Raw genomic sequence first — 15,423 nt, 5'->3', positions numbered from 1 at the left:
CCACCAAAAGGAATGTTTTTGTGCCTTATTTCTCTTGCATTTAAGCCTTTCCCCTCTGTTTGGAAGCTCATTTGCATGGACGTCATGCAGAGCAACCCAGAAATAAAGGCAGACCCCAGACTTTGAGGTGCCAGCTGGCAATCGGCTCTTTCCATCAGTCCTTGGCAACACTGAACTTTTGAACCTGAATGACAGCTTGGCTCGCAAATGCCTGAAGATGGGGCTGACTCCTTTGCGGGCCCATAAAATTGGACTCCCTATCCCAAAGTTCACCAAATTTTGGTGACCATTGAAGGAGAGTCCCTTGCAGCAACTCTGCAAATTTGGGGACTCTACCTCCAAAAATGCCCCCCCAGGAGATTTGAAAAAATCCCTATAGGCTATAATGGGCCTGAATTTTTCAGGAAACACGAAAATAAGCCAAATACCCATATTTACCGGAATTGGTATTTGGCTTATTTCAAGTTTACTGAAAAAAATCAGGCCAAAAACACCCTAACCCGAAATTTACCTATTTTTTTTTTTTTTGCACAGCCCTAGTGTACTGCCTACCCCTCTCCTGCTAGACAGAACAGGGCAGAACAATCACTGTGTGAGCTGCAAGTGTCAGGTATACTGTCACAAATAGGGTTGCCAACCTCCAGGTGGTGGCTGGAGATCTCCCTGTCAACTGCTCTCCAGGTAACAATTATCCGTTCCCCTGGAGAAAATGGCCACTTTGGAAGGTAGACTCTATGGCATTGGAGACCCTCTCCTCCCCAAACCCTGCCCTCCTCAGACTCCACCCCCCAGATCTCCAGGTATTTCCCAGTCTGGAGGTGGCAGCCCTTTGCTTGGAAGCAGCCTTTCAAGGGAGTTGGTGCCAACCATCCACTAGGACTCTCTATGTAGCATACAACCCACCTCATGGCAGTCTTGTCTTTTATACATAGCCTCACACCACTGTACTCAATAATCTGCGGTCCCAAGACCCACCTTAGCCCCAATCTGCAAAATGGGATCCACTTCTCATTACAATCTATATTGTTGTATTTCTTTTTTTTATTTAACTGCTTAATTGAAAGATTTATATCCCACCTTTCCTTGTGGCTCAAAGCAGATTACAAAACATAAAGTATCAAAATTAGAAAGCAACAAGATTAAAAACAAACAAATAACCCCTCTCTCCCTAAGAGATTTTTTTTTGCCATCCAATCACAGCTGATTTATGGTGATCCCTGGTGGGGTTTTCAGGGAAAGAGACGTTCAGAGGTGGTTTGCCATTGCCTGCCTCCGCACCACAATCCTGGTATTCCTTGGAGGTCCCCCATCCAAATACTTGCCAGGGCCATCCATAGTTTATACCTCATTAAAAGCCCTAGCAACCAAATGGCCTTGTAGTACCTCCTGAAAACTTCTAAAGATGGTGCCCCCACTTCTTCAGGGGGCTCATTAACAAAGTGGGAGCTACAGTGGGAAAGGCACAGGCTTTTGTTGATGCTAAGTGGGCTACCGTAAATGGGGGAATGGTCAATAGGTGGCAGTGCAATATGGAGATATCCTTTAGATATGTGGGTCCTAGACTATGAAGGGCTTTAAAGGTTATATGCGGCACCTCGAAGTGACTCAAAAACAAATGGGCAACCAATATAGCTGTTTTAAGATATATTCCCATTGGGTTGTTTTCAAGGACAGCCCAATGGAGAACCCATTACAGTAATCCAACCATGACGTTACAAAAGCATGAATATGGCTAGATCAGCTGGGTCAAAAAAGCTAACAGTTGGCAAACCAGATACAGATGATAAAAGGCCATTGCATGAACCTGCTTTTCAATCAACATGGTTGGGTCCATGAGCACCTCGAAGCTCTTAACTTTCACTGCAGGATGAGTGGAACCAATCCCTTGGAAGCATCAAGAAACCTTTTCTTTTGTTTTATTTGTTCAAATGATAGATAACACAACAGTTATGTTGCCTTCTTATGCAACACATGGGATTGCCAATTTTTCAACCAGCCCTTTTAGCTGGTTTCTGTATAAAAAGCCTTTGTTAAAGGCCAGTGTGGTGTAGTGGTTAAGGGTGGTGGACTAGGATCTGAACAACCTGGATTTGAGTCCTCACTTGTGCCTTGGAAGCTCACTGAGTGACCTTGGCCAGTCACACTCTCTCAGATTAACCTACCTTACAGGGTTGTTGGGAGGATAAAATGGAGGAGAGGAGAACAATATAAGCCACTTTGGGTCCCCACTGAAGAGAAAGGCGGGGTACAAGTGAATTAAATAATAATTAAATAAACGGGTTTATTTTCCTGGCCCGTAGGCAGTTCTACCGACCCACCTTAGGTTAGACTATGACCCATGATGAGCTACCAGCGGAAGGCTAATGCTCTACATTATTTAATCCTGACCAGTTACATCTCCCTCTACTTTTTTTTAAAATATTTTTATTGGTTTCTAAAATTATCAGGGGATACAGGAAAGGAAGAAGGGTGAGGGAGGTTTTTAACATAAAAAATACATATTTTTACCCCCTTAACATAGTTTACATAGTCGTCGTTTTTTAACATGCTATATTTAATCACTACTTCATTTTCATAACTTTTAAAATAACTTATTGATGTTTTTTGGTTTTAATAAATTCATAGAAAGCTTGCCATTTATCTTTGTTTAAATTTTGGGTGTCTCATTGTAATAGATCTACTTTGAGTTCCATTCTTACAATCAGTAATGAAGATGAGACTCCTTTGGCACCTATATTGAAATGTGGACATATTCCCTCCTCTAGCCCATCCTGATGCCTGTATGTTAGGGTGCTGAAAGGAATTATAGGACATAATCCAGTTGATATTCCACAGTCCTGTGGCCCTCAGAACACTTTAAAGTCTTAGGCCCCTGAAACCAGGCCTCATGACCAGGGTGCACCTATGCCACAATTTCATGGAAACATAGGAAAAGCACAGAACAGAATTCATCTTTATGAATCATCTCAGGGTTTTCAAAAATACCAGTTTCTAGAATTCATTTGTGTGAAAGTGTGCATGGAAGTATTCATTAAGTGTGTGTACGATGTCTGTTATAATCTTGGAAGCCAGAGATGTGGCTGAGAAATATTTCTAGTGTGTAGGTAAGGGTTTTTTAGTGGGTTGCACTGCTTCCTGGCCCTCCTCACAACAAATGTGGAATTAAGTACACAGAATATAAAACTGCAGAATAGATTGTCCAAAATGAGAAACCATGCAAGTGTCTATCAGTAATAAAGAATTCTAATTTTCTTGGTGCATAATGTGGGTTGCCTGTGTGGAGAAAGTGTTATATTTCCTATGCATGCATAATGCTGCCTCATAGCACTAACTGAGCATACAGAATGAACATTGGGGTAAGCAGAACTATGCAGAAAGGTTCTCCAGCACTGTTCATGTGGACAACTGTGATGTTTAACGTTCTCCTTGAACAGATCATGATGGGTAGCCGTGTTAGTCTGTCAATGGCAGCAGCAGTAGATATCTGAAGAAGAGAACAGTGGCTCACAAAAGCTCATAACCTGTCAGAAATGTTGTTAGTCTTTAAGGTGCTACTAGACGCTTGCTCAATTCTCCTTGAATATCTGTGAGTTTTCATGTGATCTCTAATCTCAATGAGTTCAGAGTCCTGCTTTTCATGTAAGATCAACCTCACTTAAGCAAAATTATTTCTGATGGCAAGGACAACTTCCAAAAACTAAAGATGCTTTTTGAGCATTTCCTCCTATGATGTGGGTTTTAGCATTGTGGGGGTCCACAATGTGAGCTAACAGAGTCCCAGTGCTATAGTTGGGCTTGCGTCTGGGAAACCCGATATCCAGCCACAGCTATTTCTGAGTGAGGTGGAGACCCAAGGATAAGCTACTCTCGGCTGCAGTATTCATCTGTTCAATGAGGAATGCAGTGACTTATCTCACTAGTTGTGAGAGTGAGCACAATAACAACCACATGGAAATGGAAAGTGTTCTATAAACGCTAAAAACCCAGCAACCTACAGTACAATCCTAAGCATGTCTACTCAGCATCCTACTGAATGAAGAAGAAGAGTTGGTTTTTATATGGCGACTTTCTTTACCACTTAAGGAAGAATCAAACCGGCTTACAGTCACCTTCCCTTCCCCTCCCCACAACAGACACCCTGTGAGGTAGGTGGGGCTGAGAGAGCTCTAAGAGAGCTGTGACTAGCCCAAGGTCACCCAGCTGGCTTCATGTGTAGGAGTGGGGAAACTAACCCGGTTCACCAGATTAGCCTCCGTTGCTCATGTGGAGGAGTTGGGAATCAAACCCAGTTCTCCAGATTAGAGTCCACCACTCCAAACCACTGCTCTTAACCATAACACCACACTGGCTGTCTGAATGGGGCTTACTCCCAGGAAGGCATTCTTAGGATTGTGCTGTAAGTTATCCTTGATCGATAGGGTACAGCTTTTCCACAGCTGCCATTCCAGATTTGAGAAGAATGCTTGGTTTACGAAGTCAGCACATGCTGTTGTTACATTTGCCACAGCACCAGTGCTGAACAGCTGCTTCTGTTGGACTGGAGAGGTTTTTTCTTTGTTTTCAACTAATGCCTCTTGGCGAATAATTACAGTAATGTGTAGTAGGCTGAAATCTTCCCAGTGCCAAAGCCTCTGCTGCTTAAAGGCAAGCAATCATAAGGTTGTCATGGTTTTGAATCAGGGCTGTCAGATCTTTGGCCCAGGGGCCCCATCTGACGTGGCCAAACTGCCCCTCTGGCTCAGCAAACCCTGTAATCGGCTCAGCCAGGTTTGGCTTTGGGAACTAAGATTGCTTATGTAAATAGATGAAAAAGAGGTGTCCAGAGGCTCTGAAATGCCAATCCCACTTTCCATGTTTTCTCAGCTGGCATCCACCCATCACTATTTTCAGTCAATGAAGCATTTGCCAGTGATCCCATCTGCCCTTTTAATTCTCAAGCACTGGATATTTTGGGATTGAGCGAGTCCCACGAGCGTGTGTGCCCAGTTATGAGTAACATACAATAAGCAAGAACCCCCAAAAGGTCTGATTGCTGAAAGCTGCTTGAGTTATGGACTTAGATGCTCTTGTGGTCACTGAAGGAAGCCTGGATTTTCCTGGTGCAGGAATACTTGTGTATTGTTTATTTTAAAAACAGAGCTGAGCTTGATATACTTATTCCAAAATATTTATCGGTGATTGATGACTGCTTCATACATGTCATTTTTCTGGGGGGGGGGAGGGGTATGGAAGACAAGTGAACAGCGAAAGTGGCAAGAGTGCCTAGATACATGCACAAACATCTGGAAATCACCATGGACTGTAGCTTTTTAACACACAGCAAAATAACCAACATGATTAGGAGCCTATTTTTGGCTTCAAACAGGGGGGCTATAGGGTGTGAGAAGGCTAAGGAGAATACAAGCAACACAAGTCCTATGAGGAAAGGCTGAGGGACTTGGGAATGTTCAGTCTGGAAAAGAGGAGGCTGATTGCTCTCTTTGAGTATTTGAAAGGATGTCACTTAGAGGAGGAAAGGGAGCTGTTCCTGTTGGCAGCAGAGGATAGGACTCACAATAATGGGTATAAATTATGGACGGAAAGGTACTGGTTGTATATTAGGATTTTTTTTTTTACAGTAAGAGTAGTTCAGTAGTGAAATCAGCTGCCTAGGGAGGTGGTGACCGCCCCCCTCACTGGCAAGCAAAAGCTGGATGAACACTTGCCAGGGATGCATTAGGCTGATCCTGCATTGAGCAGGGGGTTGGACTAGATGGCCTGTAGTGCCCCTTCCAACTCTATGATTCTATAAGCTTTTTCTAAATAGTTAAGAATTCCCTGGTTAACAGCCTTTGCAGACTTCAAAACATGTTGGCTACTTTCAGGGAAGATCCTTCCAAAATATCTTTCGAAGAGTGGTGTAGTGGACAGAATGGGCCAAGGAGGCCTGGGTTCAAATGCCCACTGTTATGAAAGCTCAAGGCCTGGCCTTGGCCCCAGTCACTGTCTCTTAGCCTCAATGACCTTGCAGGAGTCTTGAGAATATAGAAGGTGGGGACCTCATGTAAGCCGCTTGGAAGAAGGGTTTGATACAAATGTCATGATCATAATGAATCTGTCTCTGTTATTTCTACCAGACTGTGTGTGATGCAGCTTTGTTTCTTCATCCATCAAGGTAGATACAAGATTGTTCCCACAAGATGCATGTGGCCTTCTACCCCCCCACCTTACCTGCACAATAAAATGGTTGCATGTCAAACAGTGCTAATGGACATCCAATGTCTACTAGCAGTAATTATCAATCTAATTACCCTTTCTCTCTATGTAATAGTATGCCACGTATACTACTAAAGTATGCCATGAATGAAAACTCCCTCCTGCCTTGTATTCATTGTGAAGATTTCACAATACGCCTTAGCAAAAATGACAAGTGGAATTTAGTGCTACAATGACCTGAGAAGATCTGGCTTTTCATATGACATAGGGGCTAATTTGAACCCCCAAAGGAGAATAAATCTGGAACGATGAGTGGCATTGTATTGTGCTACGAATGAAGATTAAAAAGATGGTTGGTGCAAGGAAATGATAACTCTATCCTCCAGTTTCGTTGGATTCCAAAGGGGGAAACTATCTTCTTTGATGCTGTCCAAATGCTGAACACAAGCAGTACAATCCGTTGTGTCAATTTCATTCAGCTTGTGCAATGACCCAAGGAAACGTGGTCTCGCCTTTATTGCAATGGTGCTATAGGAGACATCCCATAATCTTAGGCTCCTCACTTTGGCTAGAATGTGTGGCTTTGAACTAGCAGTGAGAACAAAATAAAGTGCATTCCAATTCTGCTTATTGCTGAGGTCACGTAGCAGGGAGTGTGAGCAAACCTGGAAACAAGCAAGCATGCCTGTAGATGTAACTGGCAGAAAATAAATAAGAGTGGGATGGAAAAAAGGAAGGGCCTTATGAAAGGTCCTGACATCCTCATGTGTCACCACCCTGTAAGCTGTGCTTGGGGATTGAGGGCAAAGCATGGGTGAGAGATCAGGAAGGCCTAGGTGAACGTTGGATGAAGATTGTGGTTTACAACTTAGGGCTTCTGAGCAGAATGTAGCTGTACTCTTAGAACAGAAATGTACAGTCAGATCTTAAGTATGTTTCCTTCGAAATAAGTCCCACTGAGTGCAACTAAATTTGTTCTCAAGTAAGAGTACCTAAGATTGCAACCAGAGATTGTGAAGTTTTAAAAATATGCCGACTGTTCTCTGAGGAGCATCCTACTGCCCTTCAACTTGTTGGGGCACAAATTTCTCATGTTATATATTCACATATATGATGTCTTTTTTTAATTGTGTGGAATTTGTATCATTGTTGTTACTAGATGCTCGGTGCACTGACTAGATGCTCGGTTCATTACAGCAGTCATGGAAGCAAGATCTGGTTCATGGAAGCAAGATCTGGAATTCCTGGCTGGGGAGACACAATGCATCAATTGTGTTTCATTATTTATCTTGATTATCTATGCTGGAGATTGGGAGATATAAGGTTCTTAAAAGACATTTCAAATCATAATAAATTAACGCCAAACCTTTAAGGTGCAAACTGAGATATGAAACAAAGCATAAGGGGAATTTGAAGACTCAGCCAGAAAGGCAGGGGGCTATTTTATCCACTGTGGAATGGGATAACACAGACCAAAGACGGTCTAATGTTTTGTAACACGATTGCTTTACCCATTCCCAGATGTACTGCACAGTAGTTGAACTTACTAATCTGATGTGACTTTTGAGCAGGCCTCCGTGCACATAATCGCCTCTCCTCTCAACCCGATTTGTATCTATCAGTGGCAATGGATTACCTCTGGTAGATATAACAGTCTTTGCATATGGAGAGAAATGCCAGCCATGACACACTTTTGCAGCTGAGGTACAGTTCAAAGCCACACAAAACAAAACCCTTCTGTACAATGTGGGATAAGACGTATCCATCAGTCATTTGCTGACCATCTCTGCTCCTGCAGTTATCTGAAAGAGGCCTAACTCTTCTGTGAGATTTACACGGAAGAAGTGTTTATCTACGACATACATAGGTGTCCCTCCCTCACAGCAGAGAACAAGGGCAGTTTTTTTCCAGAGTGGAGCAATTAAGTAGGATTAACCTTTCAGTTTTCAGAGATGCTGTTATAATTCTTTTTTGTAGGAAAGGTCAGATGACCTGCTTGGTTAGAAAGGTCCAGGGGTATGGTCTTGGGATGCAGCATCATTCTTTGATGAGCCGGACTAGAGCTAATGCGGTGGGAATAGAGAGATGACACATCGGAGCCCTTGGCTGCTTCTGCCAGGGTGGCTTCAGTCGCTCCTCCTTGCTCAGTCTTGCCACTGGGCAGGCTGGGTGAAAGCTGAGCGCTGTGTCTCTTGGATGGTGGAGGGCTGGAGTTCTGAAACCTCACTGTTTTCACTTGCTGAAACAGAACAGAAGTCAGGAGTTATTGCTGGCAGACAACCGGCAGCATTGTTTTGGCTGCGTTGCTGACATGACAAAATTGGAATTCAATTGCAAGCTTGCCTAAGCAAGGAACGAGAAAAGCAAGCTTTTCCCCCCTGCCCCCTCCAGATTGGAAGAAGGTTTAGGAAATGGCACATTGAGCAATGTTTGGAAAAAGGAGTTAGTGCAAATAAGTGTACTAGTTATACCTGTAAAAATGTGCTGCAGTGGAAACTGTTTCTTAAGCAGCACACAGTTCTGCAAGTTACTTGTCCAACATAGTTTCCACTCATCTTTTTCTTTTCCTTCAACTCTAAGATATTATATACTAGCAGAGGGCCATTGTGTGTGGGAGGGAATAAACTTAGTGTAGAATTTTTGGAGAAATTATAAGACCCCTAGCCATTTGCCTCTAGTTCAGCTTCACTCTGGAGAATACTAAAACTGTGTTTGAATACTTCTCTTCTCTAATGTAGGAGTAAGACATGAAGCTGTCCCTACTCCCGCAAAAACCTAACCAGCCACTATGGCTATCTTCTGAGGCCCTGCTTTGGGTGCCCTGCCTTTTTAGATTAGGCAGAGGGCAACCAGGAAGAGGGCCATCTTGGTTGCGGCACAAAAACTCTGGGGGGCATTTTTCACGGTAGATTTTGCTTCTGTTTTGCCACGGACTAAAAAAACACACGATTTAAATGTTTTTTTTCATGGCCGCGATTTATCCCTGTCAATTATCTGTAGTTTTGGTTTTTCATGGGAACAAAGCACGCTGTATTTGACAATGGTTTGGTCTGTCCCTTTTGCAGGAGGCCTCCCCTTCCAACAGGCTCATTGTTTATGCCTGCCCCCAGCTCCGCCCCAACTCCGCCCAGCAGATTACCTCCTGCGGTTCACCAGCCCCAGTGCAAAAAACAAGCACCAGTCCCTCTGGTCTCCTCCATTTTTCTTCCACCCTCGCTCTGTTCTGCTTTTGGAACAGTCAGATTCCAAATTGGGGGGGGGGGCAAGGCAGCACTTTCCTCAAAGCTTCCCTCTATTTTCTATAGGTGTGGAACCCATTGCCCTTTAATGATAGACAGGATTGGGGGGGGGGGAGGAATTGCATCCATGTGCCCAGAGAAGTGTTTAGCTGAAAGTGGGAATGGCGGGGGGGGGGGGGGGAGAGGAAAGAAGGCCCCTGGCTTGCGCGCCGGCCATGATCCGGCCACAGTGCATCGAGAGAGAGGAGGGAGATAAGAGCAGGCTGGCTGCCACCCTTCAGAAGAGTGATGGGAAGGAGTTTTGCCTTGGGTTTTCTGCTCTCAGGATGCACATTTTTCCCATCTGAATTCTCAAAAATCCCCCCTCCCCGCTGGGGTAGAGGGGCATGGCGGGGGGGGGGGAGAGGAAAGAAGGCCCCTGGCTTGCGCGCCGGCCATGATCCAGCCACAGTGCATCGAGAGAAAAAAACATTTAAATCGGGTTTTTTTTAGTCCGAGCCAAAAGAAGCAAAATCTACTGTGAAAAATGCCCCCGTGAAAAATTCCCCTGGAACTCTTTCCCCAGGGAGAGTCATCTGTCCCCTTCTGTTGCTGTCTTCTGCCAGCAGGTGAAGACTTTTTTCTGTTACCTCACACTGCCTCAGTGATCCCTCCTTACTGCCCTATGTTTTAATTGTTGTTTTTATGTTTTTGTACATGTATTTTAGCTTTGGTTTTAATCATTTTAATGGTGTGTTTTTGTTTTTAATATGGTTTTAATGGTTTTAAAGATGTGCTTTTATTACATAATAAAAACACATCTTTAAAACCATCTTAAAAACCATCTTTTTAATCTCTTGGCCACCTTGGTGGCCTTGATGAGAACAGAAAGGTGGGGTATAAATTTCATAAATAAATAAAACCATGTAGTCCCTAGCTCAAATCTCACATTTGTCACAAATTCAGTTATTGATTTAAAATATTTATACCTCTACCTTTCTCCTGAGCCTCTTAAAACCAAGGCAGGTAATAAAAATACAAAAAAACCCTGCCTTGGACAAAGGGAGTACTGACAATAGATCCTGCTGGGAAGACAGAAGCTGCCATCAGTGAATGTGCAAGGGGAGGTGGTCCTACAGCCTTAGGTAGCCTTATGCATGTTCAGAGCCACAGTAGCGTAGTGGATAGCATATTGGATTATGACCACTCTGCCATGAATCCTGCTAGGTGACCTAGGGCCAGTCATAGCATCTTAGCCTAACTGGAAAGGCAGGATAAAAATACAATAGATAAGTAGAAGTTACAGTCTACTAGCTTTTGCCCAATCCCATCTGTGAAAATGGTAATAATGCTGCCCAAGCATCAAGGGATATGTTAAGAGTTACTGAGACAATATATGTGAGGGGCTTGGAACACTCAAAGTGCTTACATTAATGCTTAGAAATGCTTTTTTTTAAACTTCTGCAATCTCCATCTTTGTACTGAACTTCCTCTTTTGTTTGAGCCTTTGCAAAAGATTTATCCCAAAGCCTAACATTCATGAATAATGAAGACATCTACACGGGTTACTCTGGTCAGCCACCCGATTTTCTATGGCAGTGGTAAAATCGCTTCCACTGCAGTCATATTTCCATTCTACTTTACCAAGTAGTTGCCCACTGAGGCAATGATTTTTGTAGGTCTGATGTGTGAGTGTGTTTTCCCTGGATAACAGCTGGAGGTAAAGAAACATCTGGTATGCTGGAAGAGAGCAGTGTGTGTTGTATAACTAGTGATGCTGAGGTAATGAGAAACTAGGATGTTGCAAGCCACAATTGGGAAATCCTTCTTGAGAAGTCATGAATGTTGCAGATGGTGTACGATAGAGAGTCCCTGCAAAGTCTATAATAGTCAACAAAAATCTCAGCGTAACACTGAAATCTTTCGTGACTACTTTCCACACTGACTCAACCATTAGCTGCGGTTTTAACACAGTTTTCAAAGCTTTTCATATCGTAATATTTGGCATGTAAAAACCACCACCTCTGTACAATGCATGGACTCCATAGTTACCTTCTCGTTATTGTTTCGGGAGGTATCTGGCTTCACCAATATGGAGGGTGGAGCGGATGCAGGTGGCTTTAGAGTCAATTCACCTTTCATTGGCAATTCTTTGGTGTCCAATACAGAGCTACACACCGAAGGAGCTCTGCTGTTTCCGCTCCGGGGCACTAACACTAATGAAGAATCATGGGAGGAATTCAGCCTCACTCCTGTGTCAGCTGCACCGCCAACTCCTCTGGGCAGACTGGAAACAGGCTGATATATTGGCGATTGCTGGGGTTGTAAAGGGGTGGCAGAAGTGCGCCTCAGGGAGTTGATGAATGGAATAATAGCTATAGGCTGCACAGGTTTCTGGAGAGATCCATCTGCGGAGATGGGGTTCAGAAAAGAGGAGGGTTACGAATAATAATCAACACTTATCAGCTATGTGCAGAATATTCACATCAAAAATACCTGGAGAAAATTCCTGAATTGCTTATTTGCAATTTGTTTTTGTAAACTCCTTGTGTTCTAAGACCCAACAAAAAGTTGCAAGGGGGCTTATAACTCTATGGAAGGGCACATGCGTTGCATGCAGAACCACCCTGGCTCAAGCTGTATAATCTTCAGTTTAAAAAGAGTGTTTGGTAGAAGGGCTGGGACTGAGTGAGAATACAAAGAGCCTATGCCAGGCAGGTAAACAATACTGGGCTCAATGGACCAACATGCTGACCCTGAGAAAGGCAGAATCATATGTCTGGTTTTCACTTGCTTGTAAATGGGGCACAAAATATATTAACTGCTGTCTAAGGTATATTAAAAGGGTAAAAAATAATGTGGATTCCACTGCTTTCTTTTGTAATAACGTATGCCCCACAGGTGTCCAAGGGCCACGCTGCTGCTGTGGTCCGGGGGCGGGGGGGGGTGTAAGTGGCACTATGCCGGCGTCCGTGCCAGTTTGCACGGCGCAAGTGGCACAGATGCCATCTTAGGGGTCACGCTGCCTCCTATGACCATTCTCCCCCGCCTTCAGGAATGCAGTGTACGCCTGCTATTTCTTTGTTTAAAGCAAGAGGAAATTTATTTTTACTAAGTTTGCCATCTTTTGTCTCTTGGCAAGATGCAAATAAATCTAACGTATGACACTTTAGATCATTTGATCTTGTCACTAGGAGCAATTGCACCTAGAGATGTGAAGGCTTAAAAAACATCAAAACCCCCCAGGAAAAAAAAAAAATCTGTTCCCTCCTATTTTCCAGGGACTTCTTCCCCCCATTCTACATATATATGTTGAGTAATACAGTTCAATATGCTAAGATATAGGTTTTTATATACTATGTTAGATCAATAAAATAAATTTAGGATTACTAGGAAAAATGTCTATTACCTATATTTCAATCTCCCCCTACATTTCTGAATTTTCCGTTGCACAAAAATCTCCATGTTTCAATATTTCCAGAAATGCCATGTCTTTATCTGTGCCAGCCAAATGTCTTGGCGTCCAGATGCAGCTTCAGTTATTGGGGCAGGGCCAGCAATAAGGTGGCAAGTTTTTGTTCTCCTTCCCCACATTCAGAACCAAATCCTTTATATATACTTTCAAAGATCGCCGGCACTTTTCAGTTGTGACCAGCAGGGGAAGGTTGTTGCCTCCAATTCAGTTGATGCCTTGATAAAGATTATTGAAACTTTACCCAATCCCAGGAAATAAAGTTGGCATGGCATATGGCACAGCATAGATTGTAAGGGCAAGTAATGCTCACAGAAAAATAGGCAATTACACCAGATATGGAAAAATTGCAAGGGCATATTTTGCCTGTGTATTCAGATATGTAAATCTGTATGTATGTGTATGAGATAAGCCATACGACTGTAAGTTTGTATGAAAGTATATACAACATCCAGTAAAAGCAAAAAAGGTTTAGTTGTAAATTTTGTTCATTATTTCGGTATTTTTCCCTACAGAACACAGCAATAACTATATACCGATTAGCACTGGTTACCAAATCTCCAGGTGGTGGCTGGAGATCTCCTGGGATTACAACTGATCTCCAGGTAACAGAGATCAGTTCACCTGGAGAAAATGGCTGCTTTGGAAGGTGGACTTGATGGCATTATACCCCACTGAAGTCCCTCCCCTCCCCAAACCCCGCCCTCTGCAGGCTTCACCCCCCAAATCTCCAGGTATCTCCCAACCCAGAGCTGGCAACCCTACACTTTGCTCCATCAGCTATATTACCGTCAGCTACCTAAAAGCCTCCTGATCTCTTTAGCAGCTGAATGAATCCCAAATATGTATTAATTATTAGTAGAATTCATGTCCTGTTAATTTTATACTTCTTTTTCTTCTTCTGTTGACTGTCTTACTTGTGCAGAACGACTCTTTTTGGGCCTATGTGACCCTAAAAATCACCACTGGACAATGATGCTACAACATATATAAGCATAATTACTCTTGTTTTCTAAAATGACGTATGGTATATTGTCATGTAGTTCTGTGCCAAGATCACCTTATATATGCATTAATGTTTGGGACATTCTTTCAGAATAAATGCTGCCCTTATGAGATCTTGGGTTGGCAGCTCCGAGTTGGGAAATACCTGGAGATTGTTGGGGTGATGCCAGAGGAGGGAAGGGTTTGGAGAGGGAAGGGACTTCCATGCCATAGTCCAATTGCCAAAGTGGCCATTTTTTCCAGGTGAACTGCTCTCTATTGGCTGGAGATCAGTCATAATAGCAGATCTCCAGATAGTACCTGGAGGTTGGCAACCCTAGGCCAACCTCAAATAAACAGTAAGTTTGTAGAAGTCATTGCTGAAGCTTCTGCTTTATCCCCACAATCTCGGTTCTACTTAATGTGAGAAAGATAAACTAAGACCTGTGAGACACAGGGTACTAACTTTTTTCTCCGTGTGCAAAGATCTGTCTCTGGATACTGTCAGAACAATTATTTCTACTGCAAATTTCTGGGTTGTCTGAGGCCACGGCTTATACATCCGTACCTTTGGCAGGGCAGACTTCCAACCCAGCTGGATAGGTGTGTGTTGCATGCAATCAAGTTCACAGCTCTTGGGGGAGGCATTGCGTAGTATTCATGTTTATTGCATCAGCCTTGAGTTTCAGTATGCTAATGAAAGGTGTGCCCCCTGCCCCCTGAGAACAGGTCCACATGCCTCTCTCCCCAGGACTTACTCTTCCTATTGCTGCCACGTCCTCTCCTCTGTGATGCTGTTTGCCCTGTAACAGTTGGCACAGCGAGATCCCTCACAGGTGAGGCCAAAGACGCCGGCATGAAGGCGGATTTCAAAGGTCTGCTTTGCCGTGGGCCGTTCTCTGAGATGCTTCCCTGGGATGAAAGTGAGGAAGTGGATAATGTCCAAGTGGCATAGAGGGAAGGCATTCTTGAATCAGGAACGCTTGATTTCCTGGTTGTTTCGGAGAGCCAAATAAAAGGGAGGGGAGGAGAGAAAGGGGTGAAAGTTTTTTTTAGATCATTAGAAAGCAAATGCAGCTGCACAGTCCAGATCTATGGTTTGGGGTTCATTTATGAAAAAGAAGTCAGATCAGCCAACATCTATACATTCTGCAACACAGTAAATTGGAATCCTTGCACATTTATATTTTTTCACACTGCCTAATCAGAAGTAAGGCATGCAAAGCAGCCATTCTAATTCTTTCTCACCATTTTGTAACTGATCCCATTTGATCTGAATCTAGCATCCCTTGCACCATTTATGGGCCAGAATTCCAAATCCAAAATATTAATGACAAAGTCTGCATTCCCATGTCAAAACAAAACAAAACACCACAAAGGCCCTATTTTTTAATAGTACAGGCTGTGCTACAAATGATTCCATTGTGACCGATTGCACACAGCCAGTGGGTATTTTTATTTTATGTATTGATTTAGGATATGACGTGCTCTTACAAGGGACTCAGAGCTGGTGACAATTTTGATTCAAAAGCAGAATGTGCAAGAATATCTGTT

The 15,423-nt window shown here is 43.3% G+C and overlaps 1 protein-coding gene across 1 annotated transcript in view; it reads right to left on the bottom strand.

The window, feature by feature from the left end:
• Window positions 1-8,101: 8,101 nt before the first annotated feature.
• SH3RF2 (SH3 domain containing ring finger 2) overlaps window positions 8,102-15,423 on the bottom strand; it is a 124,074-nt gene continuing 116,752 nt past the window's right edge. The window contains exons 7-9 of the mRNA XM_056859238.1: window positions 14,628-14,860; window positions 11,466-11,821; window positions 8,102-8,434 (exon numbers count right to left, since the gene is read on the bottom strand). Of these exons, the coding sequence (XP_056715216.1) occupies window positions 8,135-8,434; window positions 11,466-11,821; window positions 14,628-14,860 (889 nt within the window). The 3' untranslated portion in view covers window positions 8,102-8,134. The remainder of the gene's footprint in view (window positions 8,435-11,465; window positions 11,822-14,627; window positions 14,861-15,423) is intronic.

This window comes from Euleptes europaea, chromosome 1, assembly GCF_029931775.1.
Source record: "Euleptes europaea isolate rEulEur1 chromosome 1, rEulEur1.hap1, whole genome shotgun sequence".
Lineage (NCBI taxonomy): Eukaryota > Metazoa > Chordata > Lepidosauria > Squamata > Sphaerodactylidae > Euleptes > Euleptes europaea.
This window is presented reverse-complemented; position numbering and strand designations above follow the sequence as displayed.